Source organism: Dendrobates tinctorius, unplaced genomic scaffold (assembly GCF_039654945.1).
Source record: "Dendrobates tinctorius isolate UK_male_01 unplaced genomic scaffold, ASM3965494v1 ptg000070l, whole genome shotgun sequence".
Lineage (NCBI taxonomy): Eukaryota > Metazoa > Chordata > Amphibia > Anura > Dendrobatidae > Dendrobates > Dendrobates tinctorius.
Genome location: NW_027361738.1, coordinates 8,351,307 through 8,375,637, shown reverse-complemented (window position 1 = coordinate 8,375,637; position 24,331 = coordinate 8,351,307). Strand labels below are relative to the sequence as shown.

At 43.2% G+C, this 24,331-nt stretch overlaps 1 protein-coding gene across 2 annotated transcripts in view; it reads right to left on the bottom strand.

Annotated features, from left to right (window-relative positions):
- The window catches only part of JAZF1 (JAZF zinc finger 1), a 313,966-nt gene that overhangs the window by 241,390 nt on the left and 48,245 nt on the right, over window positions 1-24,331 (bottom strand). Inside the window, exon 1 of one of the 2 annotated variants that reach the window (XM_073581356.1) lies at window positions 17,097-17,310. The exons of the other annotated variant lie outside the window; for it this stretch is intronic. Within the exon in view, the coding sequence (XP_073437457.1) occupies window positions 17,097-17,127 (31 nt within the window). The 5' untranslated portion in view covers window positions 17,128-17,310. Of the gene's footprint in view, window positions 1-17,096; window positions 17,311-24,331 lie in introns of those variants that run through there. 2 annotated transcript variants of the gene reach the window in all.

The window sequence follows — 24,331 nt, the reverse complement described above, 5'->3', positions numbered from 1 at the left end:
CGCTGCGCTCAAAAGCGCAAATGTGAAACTAGCCTTAGCAATAGCAGATCTACCAGCATATTTTTTACTTTTTTTAATTAAATTACTAATGAAAACTGTTACTTCTGCCCAAGAGAAGATTTTAATAATAGCTATAGAAAAGCATTCTATAAAATGAACAATAATAATGTCATATACCTAAATAAGTATATTAATATTTAAAAACTAAATATTTTCTTTTTTACTAATAAATATTAAACTTTTCCAAAACTTCATGCAACCACGAAGGACACAAAAATGGACAGTCGCCATCACTTGTCTAAGTCTCCAAATAAGAAACCCCTTTCATCCCATTTCGGGCACTAATGCCGGCACATGTCGGCATATATCGCATTTCTGGTTTTGATATCATAATCACAAGCATTTTTGCAAGGTTATTTAATCCAGCCTGAAAATTGATTTTTTTCCCTTTGTGGAAAGGTTCACAAAACCCCATGTGAAATCTAAATGTTAAGAAACATACATAATTAAAAGCCAGACGAAAGCCCCGTGCACTTACCAGCAGTAAAGTAAACATTAGCATTTTCTGCCTCTGCTTTTAACAACCAATTCATTTGGAAACGTTTTTTCCCCCTTGATCGACCTGTCGAGTGCCGTAAAAAAAAGGCGAATTGTTTGGTCCTTTTAAACATCCCGCAAAAAGTGGAAAAGATCAATACATGTCGCATCTGTCTAGGACATAATCGTTATAAAGTTTCTAGAACACCAAAAAAAACTGCTTAAGATGCCATAAATATTAAACCCTTTTACGCCGCTTGCCAGCGAAGCAGAGGGAGCTTTGGGAGGGTCTACTGCCAATAATACGGACGGTAAGTATAGGCTTTGTTTGGAATCAAAACATTCGGATCAGTTTTGGTTCCAACAGAACCAGCGGTCGTCCTAGTAATTTAATCATGTGGTGTTATGCGAGCTTCCCATACAGGCTGCACAAGAAAGGGTCGCGAGCTCGACGAGCAAAGAATCGGCGGAATATGCGTGCAAGGAATGTGTGTGTGCGCCGCAGGAAGAGTTTAGGAATTTTCTCAGCATGGCTAATGTATGTATTGCTCAAAGAGGGACAAACGTGTGAAAAGGAAAAGATTTCCTATGGATTTTTGCGAGATTTTTTTTTTTTTTTTAACCCCCTGGCTGAATGAAATCCATGCAATAAAACAGGTAATGGATTGTGCCCAGTCAGACAGAGCTTCTCAGTAACGAAACGAGACAGGAAAGTAATTTTGTGACGAGGGGGCTTGGCTATAAACAGTGCACATGAAAGGCAATATAACCTGTAGTAATAATGAAAGCGAGTTGCAGTATCAGCACATTAGCAGGTGTTTTCAGACCACAGACTGGTTTCACACACCTGCAATGGAGACGTCCTGAATGCACGCAGTCATCGGTTCTGAATGGGGCAAGCTTTGCAGGCTTGACACAGATGAATTGGAAATTAATGGACACCAAAAACATTCACATCATTGACTTTTGGGATGAAGTTTTCATGTAGAGTTAATAGTAGCTTTCATGGGCCTGCATTGGAGGACAGTAGTCTGTGCTCACACTCATTCAAGGTTATGTAATAAAGAATAAAATGTGTTACTTTATAAAAGACTAGCTGAAGAGCCCGGCGCTGCCCGGGCATAGTAACTAACCACAGTTAGTTATAACAAATTATAATGATTATAGCTCTCTCTCTATATAATATAATATACATATATATAAAGCTGAGTGTGGAGCCCCGCCCACTCTGCATAGCCACATTCACTATAACATCCCACCAGCCAGAGCCACTGGACTACTACCCCTAATATCCCACAACATCCTGTCAGCCAGAGCCACCGGACTACTCCCCCTAATATCCCACAACATCCTGTCAGCCAGAGCCACCGAACTACTACCCCTAATATCCCACACCATACCGTCAGCCAGAGCCACCAGACTACTACCCCTAATAACTCACATCGTCACGTAAGCCAGAGCTACCGGACTACTCCCCCTAATAGCCCACAACATCCCGTCACAGCCTCCGGACTACTACCCCTAATATCCCACATCATCCCGTCAGCCTGGGGTCAGAACCAGAGCGCTGAGTGGAACAGTCCTAACTTCCATACCGGGGATCCCTTTAAGAGAGGCCTGGGGTCAGAACCAGAGCGCTGAGTGGATTTGCCCTGACTTACATACCAATGATCCCTTTAATAGAATTCTGGGGTCAGAATCAAAGCGCTGAGGGATTTGCCCTAACTTCCATACAAGAGATCCCTTTAAGAGAGCCTGGGGTCAGTACCAGAGCATTTGAAGGCAATTGCCCTGACTTCCATACCGGAGATCCCTTTAAGAGAGCCTGGGGGTCAGAACAAGAACGCTGAGTGGAATTGCCCTAACTTCCATACCAATGATCCCTTTAATAGAAGCCTGGGGTCAGAATCAGAGCGCTGAGTGGAATTGCCCTAACTTCCATACCGGGGATCCCTTTAAGAGAGGCCTGGGGTCAGAAACAAAGCGCTGGATGGATTTGCCCTGACTTCCATACCAATGATCTCTTTAATAGAAGCCTGGGGTCAGAATCAGAGTGCTGAGGGATTTGCCCTCACTTCCGTACCGGTTATCCCTTTAAGAGGGGCCTGGGGTCAGAACCAGAGCGCTTAGTGCAATTGCCCTAACTACCTAACATACCAATGATCCCTTTAAGAGACCCTGGGTTCAGAACCACAGCGCTGAGTGGAACGGTCCTAACTTCCATGCCGGGGATCCCTTTAAGAAAGGCTTGGGGTCAAAACCAAAGCACTGGATGGATCAGCCCTAACTTCCATACCAATGATCCCTTTAAACAGGGTTCCCCAACTCCAATCCTCTTGCCCACCAACAGATCATGTTTTCAGGATTTCCTTAGTATTGTTCAGGTGATAATTGCTTCACCTGTGCAATACAAAGGAAATCCTGAAAACATGATCTGTTGGTGGGCCTTGAGGACTGGAGTTGGGGAACCCTGCCTTTAAAAGAGACTTTGTGTCAGTATCAGGGCGCTGAGGAATTTGCCCTAACTTCCGTACCGGAGATCCCTTTAAGAGGGAAGGCGTGCCTACGGGATGGAGGATGTGTGATGGGTATATGGGCACGGGAGGAGGGGGGATTCATTTCTGTCATGTGCTCTCTGCTCCTTTCTGGGGGGCAGACAATAGCTGGGAGCTTATGTTTCCGGGGATGCTAGATTTCTCCCACCATGTCAGTGTCGGCTGAGGTGAGCGGGAAAACTGTTGCTCATAGCAACCAATCATAGCTCAGCTTCTTTTAAACAGCTCTGGTGAAATGAAATATGCTTAGTGATTGGTGATTCATTCCCCAATCATTTACAGTTGTGAGCTGTTGTATTAGCAGCGCTCCAACTGTAAATATATTAACCCCCGAGATGGAGTTACACTGCGGGACGTGACTGAGCGCCAGACAGGTAATGTATAGATTTGTTTTATTATTTTCAACTTTTTTTCAGAAGAACGTGGGCTTTGCTAAGGAGTTACCAGTGTAATAAAGATTATAAAAATGTGTGTGTTGTATTCTTTCATTAAAATAATTTATTCTTATTGTGTGTGTTTATTTAACCCTTTCTTTACTGCAGGATTAGTAATGGATCAGTGTCTTATTGACACCTCTCCATTACTAATCCGGGATTAATGGCACCTTATAATAGAAAGGTGCCATTAACCCCTTATTACCGAACCGGGCAAAGCTCCAGATTAGGCGCATCTAATAGATGCGCATTTTCTGGGCAGCTGGGGGCTGCTGTTTTTAGGCTGGGGAGGGGGGGCAAGATCAATGGTCCCTTACCAGCCTGAGAATATCAGCTCTCAGCTGTCGACTTTAGTCAGGTTGGTTGTCAAAAATAGGGGGGACCCCACGCCATTTTTTTTTATTTATTTAAATAATTTAAAAAAACAGTGTGGGGACCCCTCTATTCTTCACAACCAACCTGGCTGAAGCTGACGGCTGAGGGATGCAGCCCCCAGCTGTAAGTTTCGTCTGGTTAGTTATGAAAATAAGGGGGACCCCATGTCGGGTTTTCATTCATTCTTCTCTCCTGCCGGCAGAGCAGGAGAGCAAAATCACAGCCGCGGTCAGCACCAGCCGCCGAGAACAGCGCTTACTGTAACGCTTCTTCCCGACGCCGTCCGTGTGGTCCTGATGTGGCACACGGTTGCCACACGGAGGTACCACGTGTCCACACGGACACGGATAGCTACGGTACCGTTTTTTCCGGTACCGGAATTATCTTGACGTGTGAAACCGCCCTTAAGTCTACAGGGCGCCAGAACATTTCCTGACGGTCCCGTATGCCCCTGCCATCTCTATGCAGCTGCAATATAAGGGTATATAACAACCTAGAGCATGCATATTAGTGCTGAGCACACCAGTTGGCTGGATACTTTGCACAATGCCTAGTACTCTGTAAGAAATGCAAGCTTTGGCTTCCTCATACAGTACAGCGTGTACTAGTCCTTCCACAGCCGATCATTACAATGAAAACACTATCAATCTCACCAGGTAAGCATTGATTACTAAGCGAAGACATCTCGAATTAAAGCAATAGGTCTGAGAACTCTCCGCGTTACTTCCCAATTAATTACAACATTACAGATCAGATAAAAAGTTTAAAAGGAAAAAAAATGCCCCCTCCCCCATCTTCTATACAAACCAGGCTGCATTTCATATTGATCTGTTTGTGAGGACAGGCACAATTTCACTGGGCATTTATGGATTCCACAATACTCAATTTTTAGACAGGTTTTTAATGTACAAGAGATCACAGTGAAAAGGGAGGAAACACATAATTCACCCAATTTACTGCTATTAATTTCACATCTCATTAACTAGATATAAAATGTGCCGAACGCAGGAAACACAGGGGCAGATTTACTGAGCTAAAGGGGTGAAAATTCAGGTTTAGGCCTATTTCGAATGTTAGTGATTTTGCTAGTACCGTTCTTATAAATGTTTTGATGTTCAAGGTCAGTGTCTCAGTTTTTACCATCAGTGATTTTCTTGTATGCAAATATAAAAATCTGCAAAGCTTCTCTTATCCGACACAATCTTAAAAACGGAAAGGACACTGATGGCATATGTGTACTGTATGTGATTATCACAGATGTGAAAACAGAAGGTCCAGCTCACCAATAATTCCTGAATCCTGTCCTGTCTGGAACATGGAAGGTGTTACTGCCAAAACACCAAATATCTTAAAGGGAATCTATCATCAGCTTTTTGTTTCCTCATCTGAGAGCAGCATAATGTAGGAAAAGAGACCCTGATTCCAGGGATGTATCACTCAGTTTACCAGGTGTAGCCGTTCTGACACAATCAGAGTTTTTAGATGCAGCATGAAGCAGAGCTGAGGAAGCTACCCCCACCCACACCAGGCTCTGTGTTCATAGTACACTGATAATAAGCTGCTTGTCACAGGAGGGGGCTCAGTTGGAGGACTTGGCATGAGGCAGCTAGACAGCATGAAAATGTTGTAGTGATAAACCCTTCGTTGTAAGTAAACAACATCACACAGCCTGATGACACATTGTACATAACTGCACATACTATGATATTATACATACATATCTGCACAAACTATCAGGGGTGCATATACTACTATATTGTACATATATAATGGCGCATAACACTACCATACTGTACATACTTTACTGCACATAATCCTACCATATCGTATATACATGACTGCACATAATACTACCATACAGTATATACAGGAGCTTCTCACAAAATTAGAATATCAAAAAGTTAATTTATTTCAGTTCTTCAATACAAAAGTGAACCTCATTATACAGAGTCATCTATTTCAAATGTTTTATTTCTGTTAATGATGATGATTATGGCTTACAGCCAATGAAAACCCAAAAGTCATTATCTCAGTAAATTAGAATATTTTATAACACCAGCTTGAAAAATGATTATAAAATCTGAAATGTTGGCCTACTGAAATGTATCATAATAGTTTCATAAGAAAACACCCCATTAACATAATTCAATAAGAGTATATGAATATATTATTACATAAATGGGTATTATTGTGGACATCATGGGACAATCGCAATTACAAATAGCATACAAGAAAAAAACACACGAAAAAAGATCCCATACAACAATTTTTACAAATTACAAAAATAATTTTATTGAATTATAACAGGAATGTAGGAAAAGGTGGTAAAAAAGTCAATTCTGACCATAATTAACATATGAGTGAAAAAACCCAAGGGTACACCATAGGTAATGGACAGGGGATATAATTCATAGTATCAAACCCTTAATACAAATATAATTATTTGTTATCCCAAGATAATATATAATAGCCAGTCCAAGTATGCATGCTAAAAGACTATTATAACACACACAAATGGCGGAACCTGCCACCAATGAAAGTAAATAACATAGTCACACTAAATGAATTCATTGCTTGATATTACCTCTTAGACTGGTCAAAAGTATAAGTCCGCCTAGGAGTACCCAACCCGACGTACGTTTCGGCTATGTAGCCTTCATCAAGGGGTGGATTTACTTTCATTGGTGGCAGGTTCCGCCATTTGTGTGTGTTATAATAGTCTTTTAGCATGCATACTTGGACTGGCTATTATATATTATCTTGGGATAACAAATAATTATATTTGTATTAAGGGTTTGATACTATGAATTATATCCCCTGTCCATTACCTATGGTGTACCCTTGGGTTTTTTCACTCATATGTTAATTATGGTCAGAATTGACTTTTTTACCACCTTTTCCTACATTCCTGTTATACTTCAATAAAATTATTTTTGTAATTTGTAAAAATTGTTGTATGGGATCTTTTTTCGTGTGTTTTTTTCTTGTATGCTGAAATGTATGTTCAGTAAATGCACTCAATACTTGGTCGGGGCTCCTTGTGCATCAATTACTGCATCAATGCGGCGTGGCATGGAGGCGATCAGCCTGTGGCACCGCTGAGGTGTAATGGAAGCCCAGGTTGCTTTGATAGCAGCATTCCACTCTTCCTCCACACAAGGTCCCAGAGTCTGGAGGATGAGTGGAGAGGCACACAATCCAAGCTACTTGAGGTCTAGGGTGAAGTTTTTACAATCAGTGATGGTTTGGGGAGCCGTGTCATCTGCTGGTGTAGGTCCAATGTGTTTTATCAAGACCAAAGTCAGTGCATCCGTCTACCAGGAAATTTTAGAGCACTTCATGCTTCCCTCTGCCGACAAGCTTTTTGGAGATGAAAATTTCATTCTCAGGCAGGACTTGGCACCTGTTCACACTGCCAAAAGTACCAATACCTGATTTAAGAACAACAGTATCACTGTGCTTGACTGGCCAGCAAACTCGCCTGAACTTAACCCCATAGAGAATCTATGGAGTATTGTCAAGAGGAAGATGAGAAACAACAGACCCAACAATGCAGACAAGCTGAAAGCTGCTATCAAAGCAACCTGGGCTTCCATAACCCCTCAGCAGTGCCACAGGCTGATCGCCTCCATGCCACGCCGAATTGATTCAGTAATTGATGCCAAAGGAGCCCTGACCAAGTACTGAGTGCATTTATTGAACATACATTTCAATAGGCCAACATTTCAGATTTTAAAATCATTTTTCAAGCTGGTGTTATAAAGTATTCTAATTTACTGAGATAATGACTTTTGGGTTTTCATTGGCTGTAAGCCATAATCATCAACATTAACAGAAATAAACACTAGAAATAGATGACTCTGTCTGTAATGACTTTAAAATATATGAGGTTCACTTTTTGTATTGAAGAACTGAAATAAATTAACTTTTTGATAATATTCTAATTTTGTGAGAAGCACAGGTATATATGACTGCACATAATGTTATCATACTGTACAGACATGACTGCACATAAATGTTTACATCACAATGCACATAAATATTACTGCTATACGATGAATAAACGATGCAGCCAGACTGCACTTACAATAGTACATAAAGTACATAGATAAAGCCTTCATTATTAGCTGACATGCAATCATCCTGTACATGTACATGTGTCATTCTGTAAGACGACCGGCATTCTGACACTAAACATAAATAATATCCTTATAGCATTCAGCCACAATGATTGGCACATGTAATACCACTGCACAACTGTGTACATAGTTACTTGAGGACCTCCAGTGTTCGAAATCACACAAACAGAATCCCATTTATCACTTCCACACCCCTCACCCCCTTACAATCACTGCTCCTTTGCTTTGATCCACCTACATAACCTAACCGCTGCAGCCAATCACTCATCATGCATCTCGCCTGCAAGAATCACTGCTAAATCTGAAGGAAGACCTCATGGACCCTAAAAGTATTGGCGAAATGTTAGATTTGACAGCTGACTAATGGATGATTTGGTGTTATACATTTCCTGCAAATACTTTTATTTTACTTGATGTATACAGCAGACAGTTCAGGCCCTGGCCAAATGGGTGCCCTGCTGGTGTTTGCCCGGCTGGTGCGGACCCGGCTGGTGCTGGCCTGGCTGATGCAGGCCCGGCTGATGCTGGCCTGGCTGATGCGGGCCCGGCTGGTGCTGGCCTGGCTGATGCGGGCCTGGCTGGTGCTGGCCTGGCTGATGCGGGCCCGGCTGGTGCTGGCCTGGCTGATGCGGGCCCGGCTGGTGCTGGCCCGAGTGATGCGGGCCCAGGTGGTGCTGGCCCGGCTGATGCGGGACCGGCTGGTGCTGACCTGGCTGATGCAGGCCCGGCTGGTGCTGGCCGGGCTGATGCAGGCCCGGCTGGTGCGGGCCTGGCTGATGCGGGCCCGGCTGGTGCTGGCCCGAGTGATGCGGGCCCAGGTGGTGCTGGCCCGGCTGATGCGGGACCAGCTGGTGCTGGCCTGGCTGATGCAGGCCCGGCTGGTGCTGGCCGGGCTGATGCAGGCCCGGCTGGTGCTGGCCCGGCTGATGCAGGCCCGGCTGGTGCTGGCCTGGCTGATGCGGGCCCGGCAGGTGCTGGCCTTGCTGATGCGGGCCCGGCTGGTGCTGGCCTAGCTGATGTGGGCCCGGCTGGTGCTGACCCTGCTGGTGGTGGCCCGGCTTACTTCCTCTGACAAATGGCTTTATATGACCACTTTGTGATGCTGCCACCTGCTGGTCACAAAAATAATGTTGCCTCTAAAACATTCTGTTTGGATTATGCTTTGCTCTAAGGCTATTTTCACACTAGCGTTGTGTGACGCACGTTGCAATGCGTCGTTTTGGAAAAAAAACGCATCCTGCAAAGTTGCCTGCAGGATGCTTTTTTCTCCATAGACTTGCGTTAGCGACGCATTGCGACGTATGGCCACACGTCGCATCCGTCGTGCGACGGATGCATCGTGTTTTGGCGGCCGCGACGCACAAAAAAAGTTACATGTAACGTTTTTGGTGCGTCGTGTCCGCCATTTTCGACAGCGCATGCGCGGCTGAAACTCCGCCCCCACCTCCCCGGACATTACAATGGGGCAGTGGATGCGTTGAAAAACTGCATCCGCCGCCCCCGTTGTGCAAAGCTTTCACAACATGTATCGGTACGTCGGCCTGACGCATAGCGACGGGCCCGTACCGACGCTAGTGTGAAAGTAGCCTAAGCTGTATACACACTACATTCATTTTTTTTTTTGCTTTTTTTACTGCATTCTTTTGTATAGGAACACAGTGCAAACTACTCTTCTCTATAATGTAAAAAATGCGTGCCTGCGCATACAGGTCTAGATTACGTCAAATTGACACCCTTAGATATATGCTGATTGTGTGGGGACCTATGAACATGATCAGTGTATACAAAAAACATGAAATCATGACAACTATCTGAAGCTGAGACATTTTTTAACCATTTTTTTCTTTTTCATTAATAGTAATAAATCGATTATAGCACAAAATTACCAGCTAACTCCCTTTCTAATCCATCCCTCCTGTGATATTACATATGCGCAGCGAAACCGTTCTGACTCAATTCATTTCTTGAAACACAACAGAAAAGTAAAAAGTGAACTACGGTATGTGAAACGACAGTGCTGTGCTGCCCTCTGCTGGCGCACACAGTGAAATACTATCAATAACTAATGAGAAATGTCAAGCGCCAGTAGTTCCAGTAGTTGAATCAGCAAATTAAAACCTAATTGCAAAAAACAGGTTGTAGTAAACATCGCCAGGAGAATAAAATGTCATCTGTAAATCAACGTACAAATATTCCTCATGAAAAGGGCATATGTGGATAGTGATGAAGCTCGCCACCGCAGCTGCTCGCGAGACATTTTTTTTTTAATCTGTACATCATGAGCAGATTTTCACATGATGCTTTTTTGGACATTTTTGCTATGGTATTATTTATCTTTTTTTACTGCAGTGGCCTAAAATTAAATAAGAATGAATGGGAATTTATAATTGTATAATAACAGCTATAGCAGCCAATTAGTAAGGACACTACCTGAAACCAAAAATGGTCAAATATTAGTTAACCAGCAATTATATAGGCTGGAAATTACTTTCTTCTCCTTTCAGAGGTATTCTTCTATTGCAATAGCCATTTTTGTAATGGAACAACATAAAACACAACCTAACATAACCTTTGTCACCAGAAAAAGCCCCATTAACCTGCAGATATGGGGATAATCTGCAGGTTAACAGCGTTACTATCCCGCCCGGCGCCTGCATGTAGCCAAAGGCTCTGGGGAGAAAATGAAACTTATTCCCCCAGCAGTTTCCCAATTTCAATCACGGGTGCGGAGCCAGAGTGGGTTCAGTAACCGCTCTGAGTATACAGAGTGGCGTCTGTATCCCACTCCCCCGGCCTTGACTGACAGCCGTCCTTAATGCAGAGGGAGCGTCAGTCAGGACTGGTGTTGTGGTTACTGCCGCCGCTCTGTATACTCAGAGCTGCCATTGAACCGGCACAGCCCCCGTGACTGAAACCGGAACGCTGTCGGGGAATAAAGATAATTTTCTCCCATCAGCGTTCGGGATAGTGCAGGCGGCAGGCAGGGTAGTAACGCTATTAACCTGCATACTAACCCCATATCTGAAGGTTAATAGCGTTCTTTTCTGGTGACATGTTCCCTATAAATAACATAAATATTATACAATACATTTTTACAGATTTTGAGGGAAATTCCGTTGCAGAAATGCTGCAGGTTTACAGGAGATCTCTTCCACTGCATTACAATGGATGAATCCCCAGGAAGGATCTCCAAAATTCTCATCCACAACACTGGTACTGTCACACACAGCAGATTTCGCAAAAGGAAATTCCATATATGCAACCTGATGAAGGAAGGATTCCGAAACGCGCGTCGGGGAGCGTGTGATAGGGACGTGGTGACCCTTATAGGTAAAGGATTTGTCTATGGCATACCTCTGTATTGTATGAAGAGTTGTAATTTTCTAATGAAAGGTGGCACTGGTTACTTTTACATATTGTGCATGATTCTATTGCACAGGCACTCTGCACTTTATTCTGGATATATGGAAGTTTTGTGAATACACACAATTGATGTTTAAAAGGACATATGTTTATGTGTTTTTTCTTTCTAAAAAATATTTTTCCTGTATATGATCCACTGTGTGACAATTTTGCACATTGCACATTGCACTTTTTTTGTTAATTATTTTTATGTATTATAATGTTTTTTATGTAATTTTTGCACCTTTTTTACAATCCTTTTCAAATTGTTATTCCACAATATGTGGGGTATGCATATCTGATATATAAATTGGGTCTTATCATTTTACAATTTTGTGAAAACTGTTCCTATACGTGCACTCTTTTTGATTTTAATTGGTTTTAATGTAACCACCTGTATAAATAAAATAAAATATAATTTAATAAGTACACCCTGTTTGGTTTTTTATGGTTAAGAGGTCCTTTGATTGGTTGGTTGGTGTGTTTTAACCTGTGTGGGGATGTGGATGTTCACATGGAGTTTTTTGGAGTAAGGCCGGGATCACACATGCGAGGAATACGGCCGAGTCTCGCATGTTAATACCTGGCACTGCCGCCGGCACACAGGAGCGTAGCGTGCAGCCACATAGCAATACATGGAGCAGCACACTCCGCTCCTGAGTGCCCGCGGCAATGCCGGGTATTAACATGCGAGACTCGGCCGTATTCCTCGCATGTATGATCCCGGCCTTAGGCCGGAGTCACACTGGCGAGGAATACGGGAGAGTGAGAGGCGCTAAAAGCACGCATTAGACACGGACCAATGATTTTCTATGGGGTCACTCGCACCAGGCGTATATTTCTCCTCAGTATCCTACGCTCCGTGCCACTCGCAGCATGCTGCGATTGTCAGCGTACTACGCCCGTAGTACGCCAATGCAAGTCTATGGGTGCGCAAAAAATACGGATTACACACGGACCACACATGTGACTTGCGAGAAATACGCACCAGGTGTCTTTAGAAACCCTGTCATAGGGCTCCATTATATGTCCATTTTGCAAGCCTGCGAGAAAATCTCGCCATACGGATGCCATACGGATTACATACGGATGCTGACATGCGCAAAATACGCGACCACACCTTGATTACGGATGACATACGGAGCACTGTTTAGGGGTCTGTCATCCATATTACGCATGTAAAATACTGACCGTATTTTGCGCAGGTTAGTGTGACTCCAGCCTTAAAGAAAAAATCTGACAAGTTTTTCAAGAGGAATTTACTTCAGGATTACTTTTTTAAAGTGATTTTTCTTTCTAAAGCAGTTTTGAACAGGCTTTTTTCACAGTGTTTGTAATCTTTTGAGTTGACAGTGTCAAGTTTGGGGTGGATTCCATGATGAGGTTTACAAATCTTCGTCGGAACAAAACTCTCAGAAATCTCACCATATGATGAACATATCAAAGTGGATTTTACATTGATGTAACTAGGAAGACTGAAATCATATTTAGGCCAAGTGCACAAGAGTATTTGGTCAGTATTTTACCTCATTATTAGTAAGTGAAAACCAGGAGTGGAACAATCAGAGGAAAAGTATAATAGAAACACCTCACCACTTCTGTATTTATCACCTATTCCTGGTTTTGGCTTAGAAATGCTGAGGTGAAATACTGACCAAATACTGACCAAATACTGATCGTGTGAACGAGGCCATATACAATTTTTGTTAGTTTCTTTCTCACTTATATTAAAACTGACAAGGAAACCCAGCCACATAAGCTGGAGTCACACATAGCGACTCACCAGCGATCCCGACAACGATATCAACGTGTCAGGATCGCTGGTGAGTCGCTAAGTGATCGCTGGTGAACTGTCACACAGACAGCTTCACCAGCGATCAGCACAGCGACGCCGAGCGCCCGGCATCGCGGAGTTCGTTAGTTACCAGCGTGCTGATAGCCAACGTACTAGATACCCGATGTGTACATTAGTTACCAGCAGATCGCTGGTCTCCTGCCTGTCACACACAGCGATGCGTGCTGGCCAGCGGGAGACCAGCGACAAAAGAAATGTCCAGCGGTTTCCTACAGCGATCAGCGATACCGGCGGGGGGGGGGGGGGGCGGTCGCTGATCGCTGTCACACACAGCGATCTCGCTGGTGAGATTGCTGTTGTGTCACAAAACTTGTGACTCGGCAGCGATCTCGCTATGTGTGACGGGGCCCTTACAGAGCTTGATAGATGTACAAATATGGCAGACATGAGGTACCCATAAGGACGCTTATCACTGTTTCCAACCGCTTAGGATGTGTGCACGTGTTGCGGATTCTGCTGTGGATCAGCAGTGTTTTTGGCCCTGTGGATCCGCAGCAGTTTCTGCTGCGTTGTACAGTACCTTAATTTTCTATGGAAAATGAAAAACGCTGTGCACATGCTGTGGATTTTTCAGCGCGGATTTGCTGCGGTTTTCAATCCGCAGCACGTCCCTTCTTTGTGCGGAATCCGCAGCGGTTTCACACCTTCTCCATTGTACAGGTGTCAAACCGCAAGGGAAAACCGCAGGCTAATCCGCAGATAAAAGGCCGGTCTTTTGATCTGCAGATGCAAGGAAAAATCCGCAGCACAATCCGCAACGTGTGCACTTACCCTTAATTGCTGTTGCCACAATTAGCAGTAACTTTTAAGGCGTTAAACTGTCAGACTATGGTCACACGTTCAGTATTTGGTCAGCATTTTACCTCAGTATTTATAAGCCAAAACCAGAGAGTGGAACAATCAGAGGAAAAGTATAAGGGTACGTGCACACGCTGCGGAATCCGCTGCGGATTAATCCGCACGGATTTTGCAAAAACCGCAGATAATCCGCAGGTCCAAAGACCTGCGGATTATCTGCGGTTTTGCCTGCGGTTTGGTCCTGCGGATTCACTATCTCCACAATGGTGGAGATAGGAACCCGCAGCGGTTTCCGCAGAAAGAATTGACATGCAATTCTTTCTGCGGATTCAAAACCGCAGCAAATCCGCGCGTTTTTTTCCGCAGCGTCGGCACAGCGTTTTTTTTTTCCCATTCAAATGAATGGTACTGTACACCGCAGCTAAAACTGCTGCGGGTCCGCAGCGGCCAAAACCGCTGCGGAAACGCAGCGGAATCCGCAGCATGTGCACGCAGCCTAATAGAGACACATCACCACTTCTGTATTTATCACCCACTCCTGGTTTTGGTTTACAAATACGGAGGTAAAAAACTTAAAAATTCTCAAAGTATGCCTGTGGCCTTTTTGTTGAAGCAGCTTTGCAGTCAGTTTTGCTGGTGCTTTTGCGGAAACTTGGTTTTTCAAAATTTAAAACTACAGCTAGTGAGCAGCTTCTCACCGCCGGAAGAATGTCCAAGCTCCCTTTTAGAGCAAATTGCGGAGGGGCTTCATGGGATTGCAGCACCAACTCCCCCTGTTCTGTTGACTAGTCAAGTTATGGTTATGGTTGAGTCTTGGTATGTCCCATTATTTCTCTTAGTAGTGGGCTTCTATTTCTTTTCTCCCCCCCTCCTTTTCTTATGTAATGTATAATGGTACTTATCTTCTCTATATTGGTTTCTTCTCCAGGTACCAGGCAGAAATGAACGACAGGATTCTGATTGGTGGACAGATTTCGGTGCCAAACAGAAGAGTCATTTTAAGCCCGGCATTCCTGCCAGAGGTCTCACAGCACCTAGGATTTTGAAGAAACAGCTGCCCGCCCACCCTTATGTATAATGTCGTCGTGGTATTTATTAGATGGGTGCTCGCCCAGCTATGCTGAGTGGAGATTGAATGGTTTAAAGTTGTTATGGAGTAGTGAATTTTATGGTTGGTTATTGGTTTTATATATTTAATATTTGAGTAACCATTAATAAATACAGCAGCCTTTTATCTGCACACCATGTGTCATGTTTCATTTAGTTAGTTGGGAAGGTGTTATGGGGGGTGTTGGTGCCTTCCATCCCATGGACATACTACTTCTTTTTGCCATTTTCATGGATTCCTAACCCTGAAGCACTTAAAAGACTTATGGCAACAAATAACTGCACATGCACATAAATGTCACTTGCTTTATGTTCAGTTTTTGTGGTGGTTTTACATCGCTTTTTCAGGTGGGTTCAACATATAACACAACAATCCTCACTCTTCAAGTGGGTTGTTATGTAGATTTTTCAGCGGATTCCCTTCTAAATCCTCTTAGGCTATATGTCCACAATGAGTTTTTAGTGAATTTTTGAAGCTGCAGCTGAAGCTTACAGTTCCAGCAAAGTGGATAGGATTTATAGAACTCTCCTGTCCACTGTGCTTTTTTTATTCAGTACAATCTGACCTGCAGTTCCTGTTTCAAATTTGCAGCATGTCAGTTTTTACTGCAAGTACTCTGAGTTTTCTTGACTTGCATTAGGCTAGTTTCACATTAGCGTTTACGGCCGCAGCGTCGGGCTGCGCAAGGCCGCCGCTAAGCCCCGCGCCTCCGCCGGTAGCTCCGCCTACGGACGCATGACGCTGCATGCGTCCTGCGTCCGCTATCTTTAGCACTGGGGACGCAGGCCATGCGCAGGTATGCGCTTGGCGGCACATGTGTCCTTTTGACGCTGCGCCAACCAGCGCCAAACGCAACAGGTTTCAATTTGGTGCGCTCGGCGCAGCGTCAAAAGGACGCATGCGCCACCAAACGCATACCTGCGCACGGCCTGCGTCCCCAGTGCTAAAGATTGGGGACGCAGCGTCAGGTGTCCGTAGGCGGAGCTACCGGCGGAGGCGCGGCAGAGGGCGGGGCTTAGCGGCGGCCGTGCACAGCCCGACGCTGCGGCCGTAAACGCTAATGTGAAACTAGCCTTAGATGTGGAAAATCTGCTGATAAAAAACACACGTGGAAACGCATCAAAAACGCATGTAACACACACATGACTATATCATTAACGTTTCAGCAAAGCAAAATATATAGAAGTATCAAAAACAAAGCAGCTTTGTTTAAAATATGGCACACCAAGAGACAAAAAACGCAATGTCAAAAACACAATAAAAACACATATAAAATAATGCAAGGAACCTAATATACATAGTAGGTGTAAAAATGTTGCAAAAACTCATCAAAAGCTCAACGTAGCCTTAAAAAAAAAAAAAAAAAACCTGAAACTCTGCACCCATTTTAACAAACTATTACCGTAGTTCTTTCTTCTCACTAAAACAGAGAACCCAGGGAGGATATTCTGCCATTATTCACACAGCGACTCATTCTCATTTCTTTGAGACCCTCTGAGAATGAGGAGAGGCAGAAGGATCCTTTATCTTTACAAGATATAACACTAGAGCTATCAACGTTAATATGATGTCAGTCGACAAGTGGGATTCAGGGTCTTCAGAAGCCTAAATTTACATGGTGGCCATACCTTCAGAAGCCTAAATTAACATGGTGGCCACATCCGAAAAACCAAAACTAACCAAAGCCAATATCAGAAAAGTGCAGAGCAGTCTACAGGAATGTAATAATCCGAAAACTTAATACATTTTCTATAGGCGACTTTTCTATTTGTACAGAGATCTGATTCCTGACTTTCTAGAAGCTTACAGCTGCTTTATACAGATTAGCACAACGCTAAGCTTCACCATTAGATCAGACGGTCTCTGACTAACACTACATAGCAATGGCTTCACCTGGTGAAGAGTTGATGTATAAAAAACGCATGTCATAAAAGGATGTCTCCCGCTGAGGACCTTCACTCTTTGAATCCAAATGGCGAGCCAGTCTATAGCAGCAGCTCTGGTTGTGACAGACGAGAGCCGTCTCTCATTACAAGAAAGGTCATGCATTTGAATAGAGTAAAATGATTCCCAAGATCCTGATCCAGTTGCCATGTTGGTTAGTCCAGGGTTCCCGAACTCCAGTCCTCAAGGCCCACCAACAGGTCATGTTTTCAGGATTTCCTTAGTATTGACCAGGTGATAATCACCTGGGCAATACTAAGGAAATCCTGAAAACATGACCTGTTGGTGGGCCTTGAGGACCGGAGTTGGGGAACCCTGGGTTAGGCTATGGTTGCCAGAACTGAGCCATGCGAACCTCCTGTTAACTGTGGCATTCCAGAACCTTTCTTGATTAGAATGCCTGGCAAAATCATTACATTGATTCCAACACATACGTGACGTTGTGTCTTCTATTAATCAGGAGATGCGTTCGGAAAGCCGCACGTAATAGGAGGTTCACATAGCTCTACAGTAGTCTGCCGGCTATGGACTACTGATACAGGTTATGCAATTTTTTTTGCTTTACTCTACAATAACATTTTTCCTGTTTGCAGAGAGTGACAGGTGTGGGACTACAGCAATAAGCTGAATGACACATTAAGTGGTTGCTTAATATGGGATAACCTTATACAGAATTCAAGACAGATGTTTATCCTCTACAGCCAGATGTATTATAAAGTGCAAACCAACAGGTGCTGTTGGATGTCACAACCAACCAGGTGACAATAGTCATTATTCTGGTGCAGGATGGGATAGAGAGAGAGAACAGTATGATTGGTAGATGTCCACTACGACACCAGATATTGACCAAGACCATTAGATGCTGCTGAACAGTTACTGAAATCTGTGGACAAGCTGGGTGCCCATTACAATGGCTGCTCTGTAACAATTTTTTTTTCCACTGTACTGCAGCCCAGAATCTATGGCGTTCTCAACTCCAGATACACAATGTTTGTATTATGGTGACCCTACATATGAGATAGTTCTCAACACATTTCTATGGATAATTCTATTCATGCGCTCTGGGCTTGGCTGACTGTGCATGAGTTGGGAATGGGGAGAAAGCCGCTACAGATGTCCAGTGGCTTATCTTTCTGAGTACTGAAAGATTGGGCAAGTTAAAATCTGACAATGCAATCCTTGTCTTCCCTGACATCGGCCATTAAGGGAGTCCAGAGATCCCCTCACACAAGAAATGGTCAACCTTTATTACTCTTTCTTTGTCATGGCAGTCTGGTGCTCGTATCCAGCTAGGAAATGATGGAGCGGTGGCCACGCATGTGATCCTTGGTTCTGAAGTCACTGGCTCAGTTGTCTTTACAAATTCCATAGACTTCAGTGGAAAGAACCTACTCTACTGTATATATGGGTGTGAAAGAGGATCAAGAGGGATCCAGTTCCCAGAGGAGGTATTGAGGCCTCCACTGATCATCATTTACCTTACTTCATTCTGTATCAAGTTATCAAGTTAGCCAAACACGAGTATGCAAAGATTCTGGAGGAAAGGTTCTCATCAAAAGATACTAGATCTGCATGGAGAGGATTAAGAGAGGTCACCAATTATAAAAGCCACCCCACTATAGTGAACCCCAGCAGAAGTCTGGCAACAGAGTTAAATGAATTCTACTGCAGATTTGAGGCAAGCTCTACACACAGTGGCTATTCATCTCTAAGCTCCTCAGTCTGTTCATATAAAGATCATTCATTGTGCAACACCCAAGTAGTGATCTCCGAGGCAGAGATGATACGCATCCTGAAGGGACTTAAGGTCAAAAAGGCACCTGGCCCTGATGGTGTATCTCCAATGTGTCTGAAAGTATGTGCTACCCAGCTTGCCCCTATACTGACAAATATATACAATGTGTCACTGAAAGAGTGCGTTGTACCTCAGTGTTGGAAAAGTTCCACAATTATCCCTGTCCCCAAGAAAGTGGGATCCTCTGAGTTGAACGACTATAGACCAGTAGCACTCACATCTGTAGCTATGAAAGTCTTCGAAAGAATTATGATGTCCCACCTGATAAAATTCACGCAGAAGCTATGGGACCCGCTTCAGTTTGCCTATAAGGAGAATCGTTCGGCAAACGACACTGTCAATCTGGCACTGATGTATATTTTGGATCATACAGATGAACTGCACTCATATGCCTGGATTCTTTTCATGGACTTTAGCTCAACGTTCAATACCATTGATCCGAATTTACTTCATAAGAAAATGGTAGCTCTTGGAGTCCCTCTCAACTTATGCTTGTGGATTTATAACTTCCTGACAGCCAGGATACAGCGTGTAAAAGTTGGACCATTCACTTCGGACACCTTGGTCACAAACATCGGGGCACCTCAGGGGTGTGTTTTGTCCCCATTACTGTTTTCTCTCTATACGAATGATTGCATCTCTTCAGCAGACTCAGTAAAAATCTTGAAATTTGCCGATGATATGACAGTGATTGGTCTCATCAGGAGAAATGCTGAAGACTTGTATCGGAGTGAGGTGAAAAGAATATGTGACTGGTGTAAAGCCAATAATCTTGTACTCAACACTAAAAAAACTGCTGAGATGGTTGTGGATTTTAGGAAAGATCAACATGAGATACTTCCAATCTACATCAATGACGAAGTGGTTCTTAGGGTCACAGAGACCAAATTCCTTGGTGTTATCATCTCTCATGATCTTAAATGGGGGAAAAACGTGGATGCTGTTATAAGAAAAGCACAACAGAGGATGTTCTTCCTGCGTCAGCTGAAAAGATACGGTTTGTCTAAGAATCTGCTGATCTTATTCTTTAATGCTGTCATCAGATCTGTGATTTGTTCCTCTCTGATAGTCTGGTATGGGGGAGCCACTGCACATGACAAACTCTGCTTACAAAGGACTTTCAGAACAGCAGAGAGAATTATAGGTTCCCCCCTGCCTAAATCCAGGATCTTTATGATAAGAGTATTCGATCCCACGCATTGAAAATTTCATCCGATCCCTCTCACCCGGGACACTCCTCATTCCAACTACTCCCTTCAGGACGTCGCTTCAGAGTCCCCAAATGCAGCACCAACCGCCATATGAACAGCTTCTATCCACTCTCTGTTCAACAATTAAATCGTCATGTGTAGACTATATACTGTATCTGTCTTGTTAGATGTTACTTGTTGTATCTGTTGTTATATATTATGTTGCCTCTTTGCCACAAAGAATTCCTTGTATATATATAATATGTACTTGGCGATAATAAATTTGATTGATTGATTGGTATCAATTTTCTATTCTCCAGATCTTACTCTATATACTGTTTTTGGTCAGGCTCTGTTCACATTTTTAGTTTTTTTGTCAGGGGTTCTGACATAATTGGCAGGAAGAAGCATGCAGTCTGCAGAGCTATGCTTGCCATCAGACACCAGAACCAGGATAAAATATGACAGATCCCATTATAACGCAATGTATTAATTGGAATATGTCAGAATCTGAAAAAAAGAATGGTTTATGGCTGGCATTGTCATGGTGCTTTGTGGTAAGACATAGATTTATGTGTTGCTGACTCCACGTCAGCAGCACATAGGAAGGAACGCATAGACTGAGTGTGACCAAGGCAGGAAACAAGGTCTGGGAAGGACTGAAACATTAGATGTCACAAACTATATAGATTTGTCAGAGCTGGTATAACTTTCATTGCTATATTATAAGAGAAGACAGAAAAAAATGTACACAAAATGTAATACACTCTGGTTGTCATCTAAGGGTGAGGTCAAACGCGGCGGTCCATTTACAACAAAAATCCAGAATTTGACCGTGACGTGTGGACTCTCATACCAGGTTCTTCCCGCTGCATGTATCACATTATCCTAAACAGTAAATGCACAGCACGTGATTACAAAGGATTATTCACATGTGGTCATGTCACATTATTTTCAGTGATTGAAATGGGGCATAAAGCTAGAATTCTGGTGTAATTTGCATCCAAAAACCTTTCTTTCACGACTTCCACCATATTTATCAGTATGTGCCGTATCTCACAAGGGAGTATGACCATGAAGTCTCACTGGAAAATTGTGCAGCCAAACATGAGACACAATGAGGAAATATGTGCCAACATTTTGGTTCAAGTGTCTGGCACACACTAAACCATCAAACTGTGATGAACCTGACATTTTAAAGCTACGTTCACACGTTGCATTTTTGTAGCTATAATTATATACATATATACAGACGTGCAAATTTTAAGCTGTGATTTACAGCACTAACAAAGGCTATGAGAGTTCAGAAATCTCATGCACACACATTGTTTTTTTTCTCACTGATTTGGAAAACTGCTGTGTTTTTGCAAACTGCAGCAAGTTACTTCTTTCAGCATTTTTGCAGCCTTTTTTTCACCCATGTTTTTTTTGTGGGGGCACTAAAATTTATCTGCATGCACAAGAGACTCCAAGAATGCCGCAAATACGCCTGCTTTTTGTAAACATCTTCTTCACTGCCAAGTGAGGAGGTTTTTTGCCTGCAGAAAAATGCAACATGTGAACATAGCCTTTGTCTAATTCAGGTTTGTCTAAGAAATAGACAGTGTTGATAAATATGCTCTAATGTTAATAAAACCATAAGAGAAAAAAAATCTAGCAGGATTTAGCTCCACTGAAAAGTAATACATTGCACAGCAAAGCGACTTAGCGTCCAATTCTTGCATGTATGTACAAAGCACACTTTACACAGAACAGAAAGTTTAAGGCCACATGCACACATTGAGTATTTGGTGATTTTTTTACCCCAGTATTTGTAAGTCAAAACCAGGAGTGGAACGGTCAGAGGCAAAGCATAATAGAAACATTTGCACCACTTCTGTATTTTTGGAGCAAGAGGAAAAAAAAATTGATCCAGCTTGAGATGGAGGCGGCTGCAATTTTACAAAGCTTTATTGGACAACGTAAAAATATGTTGGTTCTTTAAAAATCTCTTATAGCAAACACCAAGCACACCAGTGAGGAGGATCAACGCGTTTCAACTATAAAAAAAAGTCTTAGTCATGATCACTAAGACTTTTTTTTTTTACTTGAAACGCGTTGATCCTCCTCACTGGCTTTGTAAAATTGCAGCCGCCTCCGTCTCAAGCTGGATCAATTCTTTTTCCTCTTGCTCCTAATTGATGTGGATGCTCACCACAGTCCGTGCTGGGTGTTGGCAGGCTTGGGGATTGCGTTGCAGACGGGTAAGCTGACTACACTTTCTTTACCTCTGCATTTTTCACCCACTCCTGGTTTTGGCTTACAAATACTGGGGTAAAAAACTCACCAAATACTCAATGTGTGCATGTGGCCTTAAGCTACATTTAGGATTACCAATGTCCAGTTTTTGGCCAGTGAGCTCCATAGAAGTTCAGTAACACACAGCAACTGATAAGAGGAGCTGCAGTGCCATCTACAGTCAGGCAGAGAAGAGAATCCTGCAACCTTATGACTTCTACAGTACAAGGGCGAATTTTGATTTTATTTAACAGCAACCCTAGTTTTTAAAATCTTTCAATATAACAATATAAATGGCAATAATTTAATCTATGTTTCAAAATGAATGTTATATTTGGAAGACCACTGTGAGAGATGGACACATACACGACAAACTGAGCCTCATGGAAAAAAATAACCACAGTCAATCTGCAGAATGAAGGGGCGTCATGTGGCAGAAGTTTGTTCTATGTTGTTGTTTCGTCGCACCATAGTGCAAAGTGAATGATGCCGCAACGCAACCCGCATGGTACTGAAACTGTAACGAGCAAGTCACAAAAAGATGGAATCAGTTGGCATTTTGGAGCTTGCTTGCTTACTTTTTGGTTCGCAATGTGACCCCAAATACTTGCACCATGCTGCAATGTAGCAGCGTCAAATAGCGATCTTTGGCTGCGCGGCCTTTGTCACGGCGAGTTGCTATTTAGTCCCTGCCTTAGAACTACACATAGAATGACAATATTCTATGCAAATGGCATTGATCTAAACGTCAGATTGCAATCACAGATATCTCTGGGCAGTAACAAAGGGGTTCGATAGGCCTGTAAAGCCCTTTACTTTTGAGTTCATTCAGCCTGAGATCTCCGACTTCACCAATATTATCTTCTCTTGTGTGCCAATGACAAACCAGAAACTCGCTTTTACTATATTACAGTGCAAGCAAAAATTCTACACTGATTTGCCTACAAAATTGTCCGTAAATTATTCTACCTTTGATTGCAATTGGTGAAATCAGTAGTAAATTTGGAGACTATATGGGGCTCACACTGTATACAGGAGGCTATGTGCAGGCTCATACTGCATACAGGAGGCTATGTGTGGGCTTATACTGTATACAGCAAGCACTGTGCGGGCTCATACTGCATACACGAGACTATGTGCGGAGTCATACTGTATGTAGGAGGCTATATGAGGGCTCATACTTTTATATAGGAGGCTATGTGTGGGCTCATACTGTATATTGGAGGCTATATGGGGGCTCACACTGTATACAAGAGGCTATGTGCGTGCTCATACTGCATACAGGAGGCTATGTGTGGGCTTATACTGTATACAGCAAGCACTGTGTGGGCTCATACTGCATTCACGAGGCTATGTGCGGAGTCATACTGTATGTAGGAGGCTATATGAGGGCTCATACTGTTATATAGAAGGCTATGTGTGGGCTCATACTGTATATCGGAGGCTATATGGGGGCTCACACTGTATACAAGAGGCTATGTGCGTGCTCATACTGCATACAGGAGGCTATGTGTGGGCTTATACTGTATACAGCAAGCACTGTGTGGGCTCATACTGCATTCACGAGGCTATGTGCGGAGTCATACTGTATGTAGGAGGCTATATGAGGGCTCATACTGTTATATAGGAGGCTATGTGTGGGCTCATACTGTATATTGGAGGCTATATGGGGGCTCACACTGTATACAAGAGGCTATGTGCGTGCTCATACTGCATACAGGAGGATATGTGTGTGCTTATACTGTATACAGAAAGCACTGTGTGGGCTCATACTGCATTCACAGATATCTCTGGGCAGTAACAAAGGGGTTCGATTGGCCTGTAAAGCCCTTTACTTTTGAGTTCATTCAGCCTGAGATCTCCGACTTCACCAATATTATCTTCTCTTGTGTGCCAATGACAAACCAGAAACTCGCTTTTAC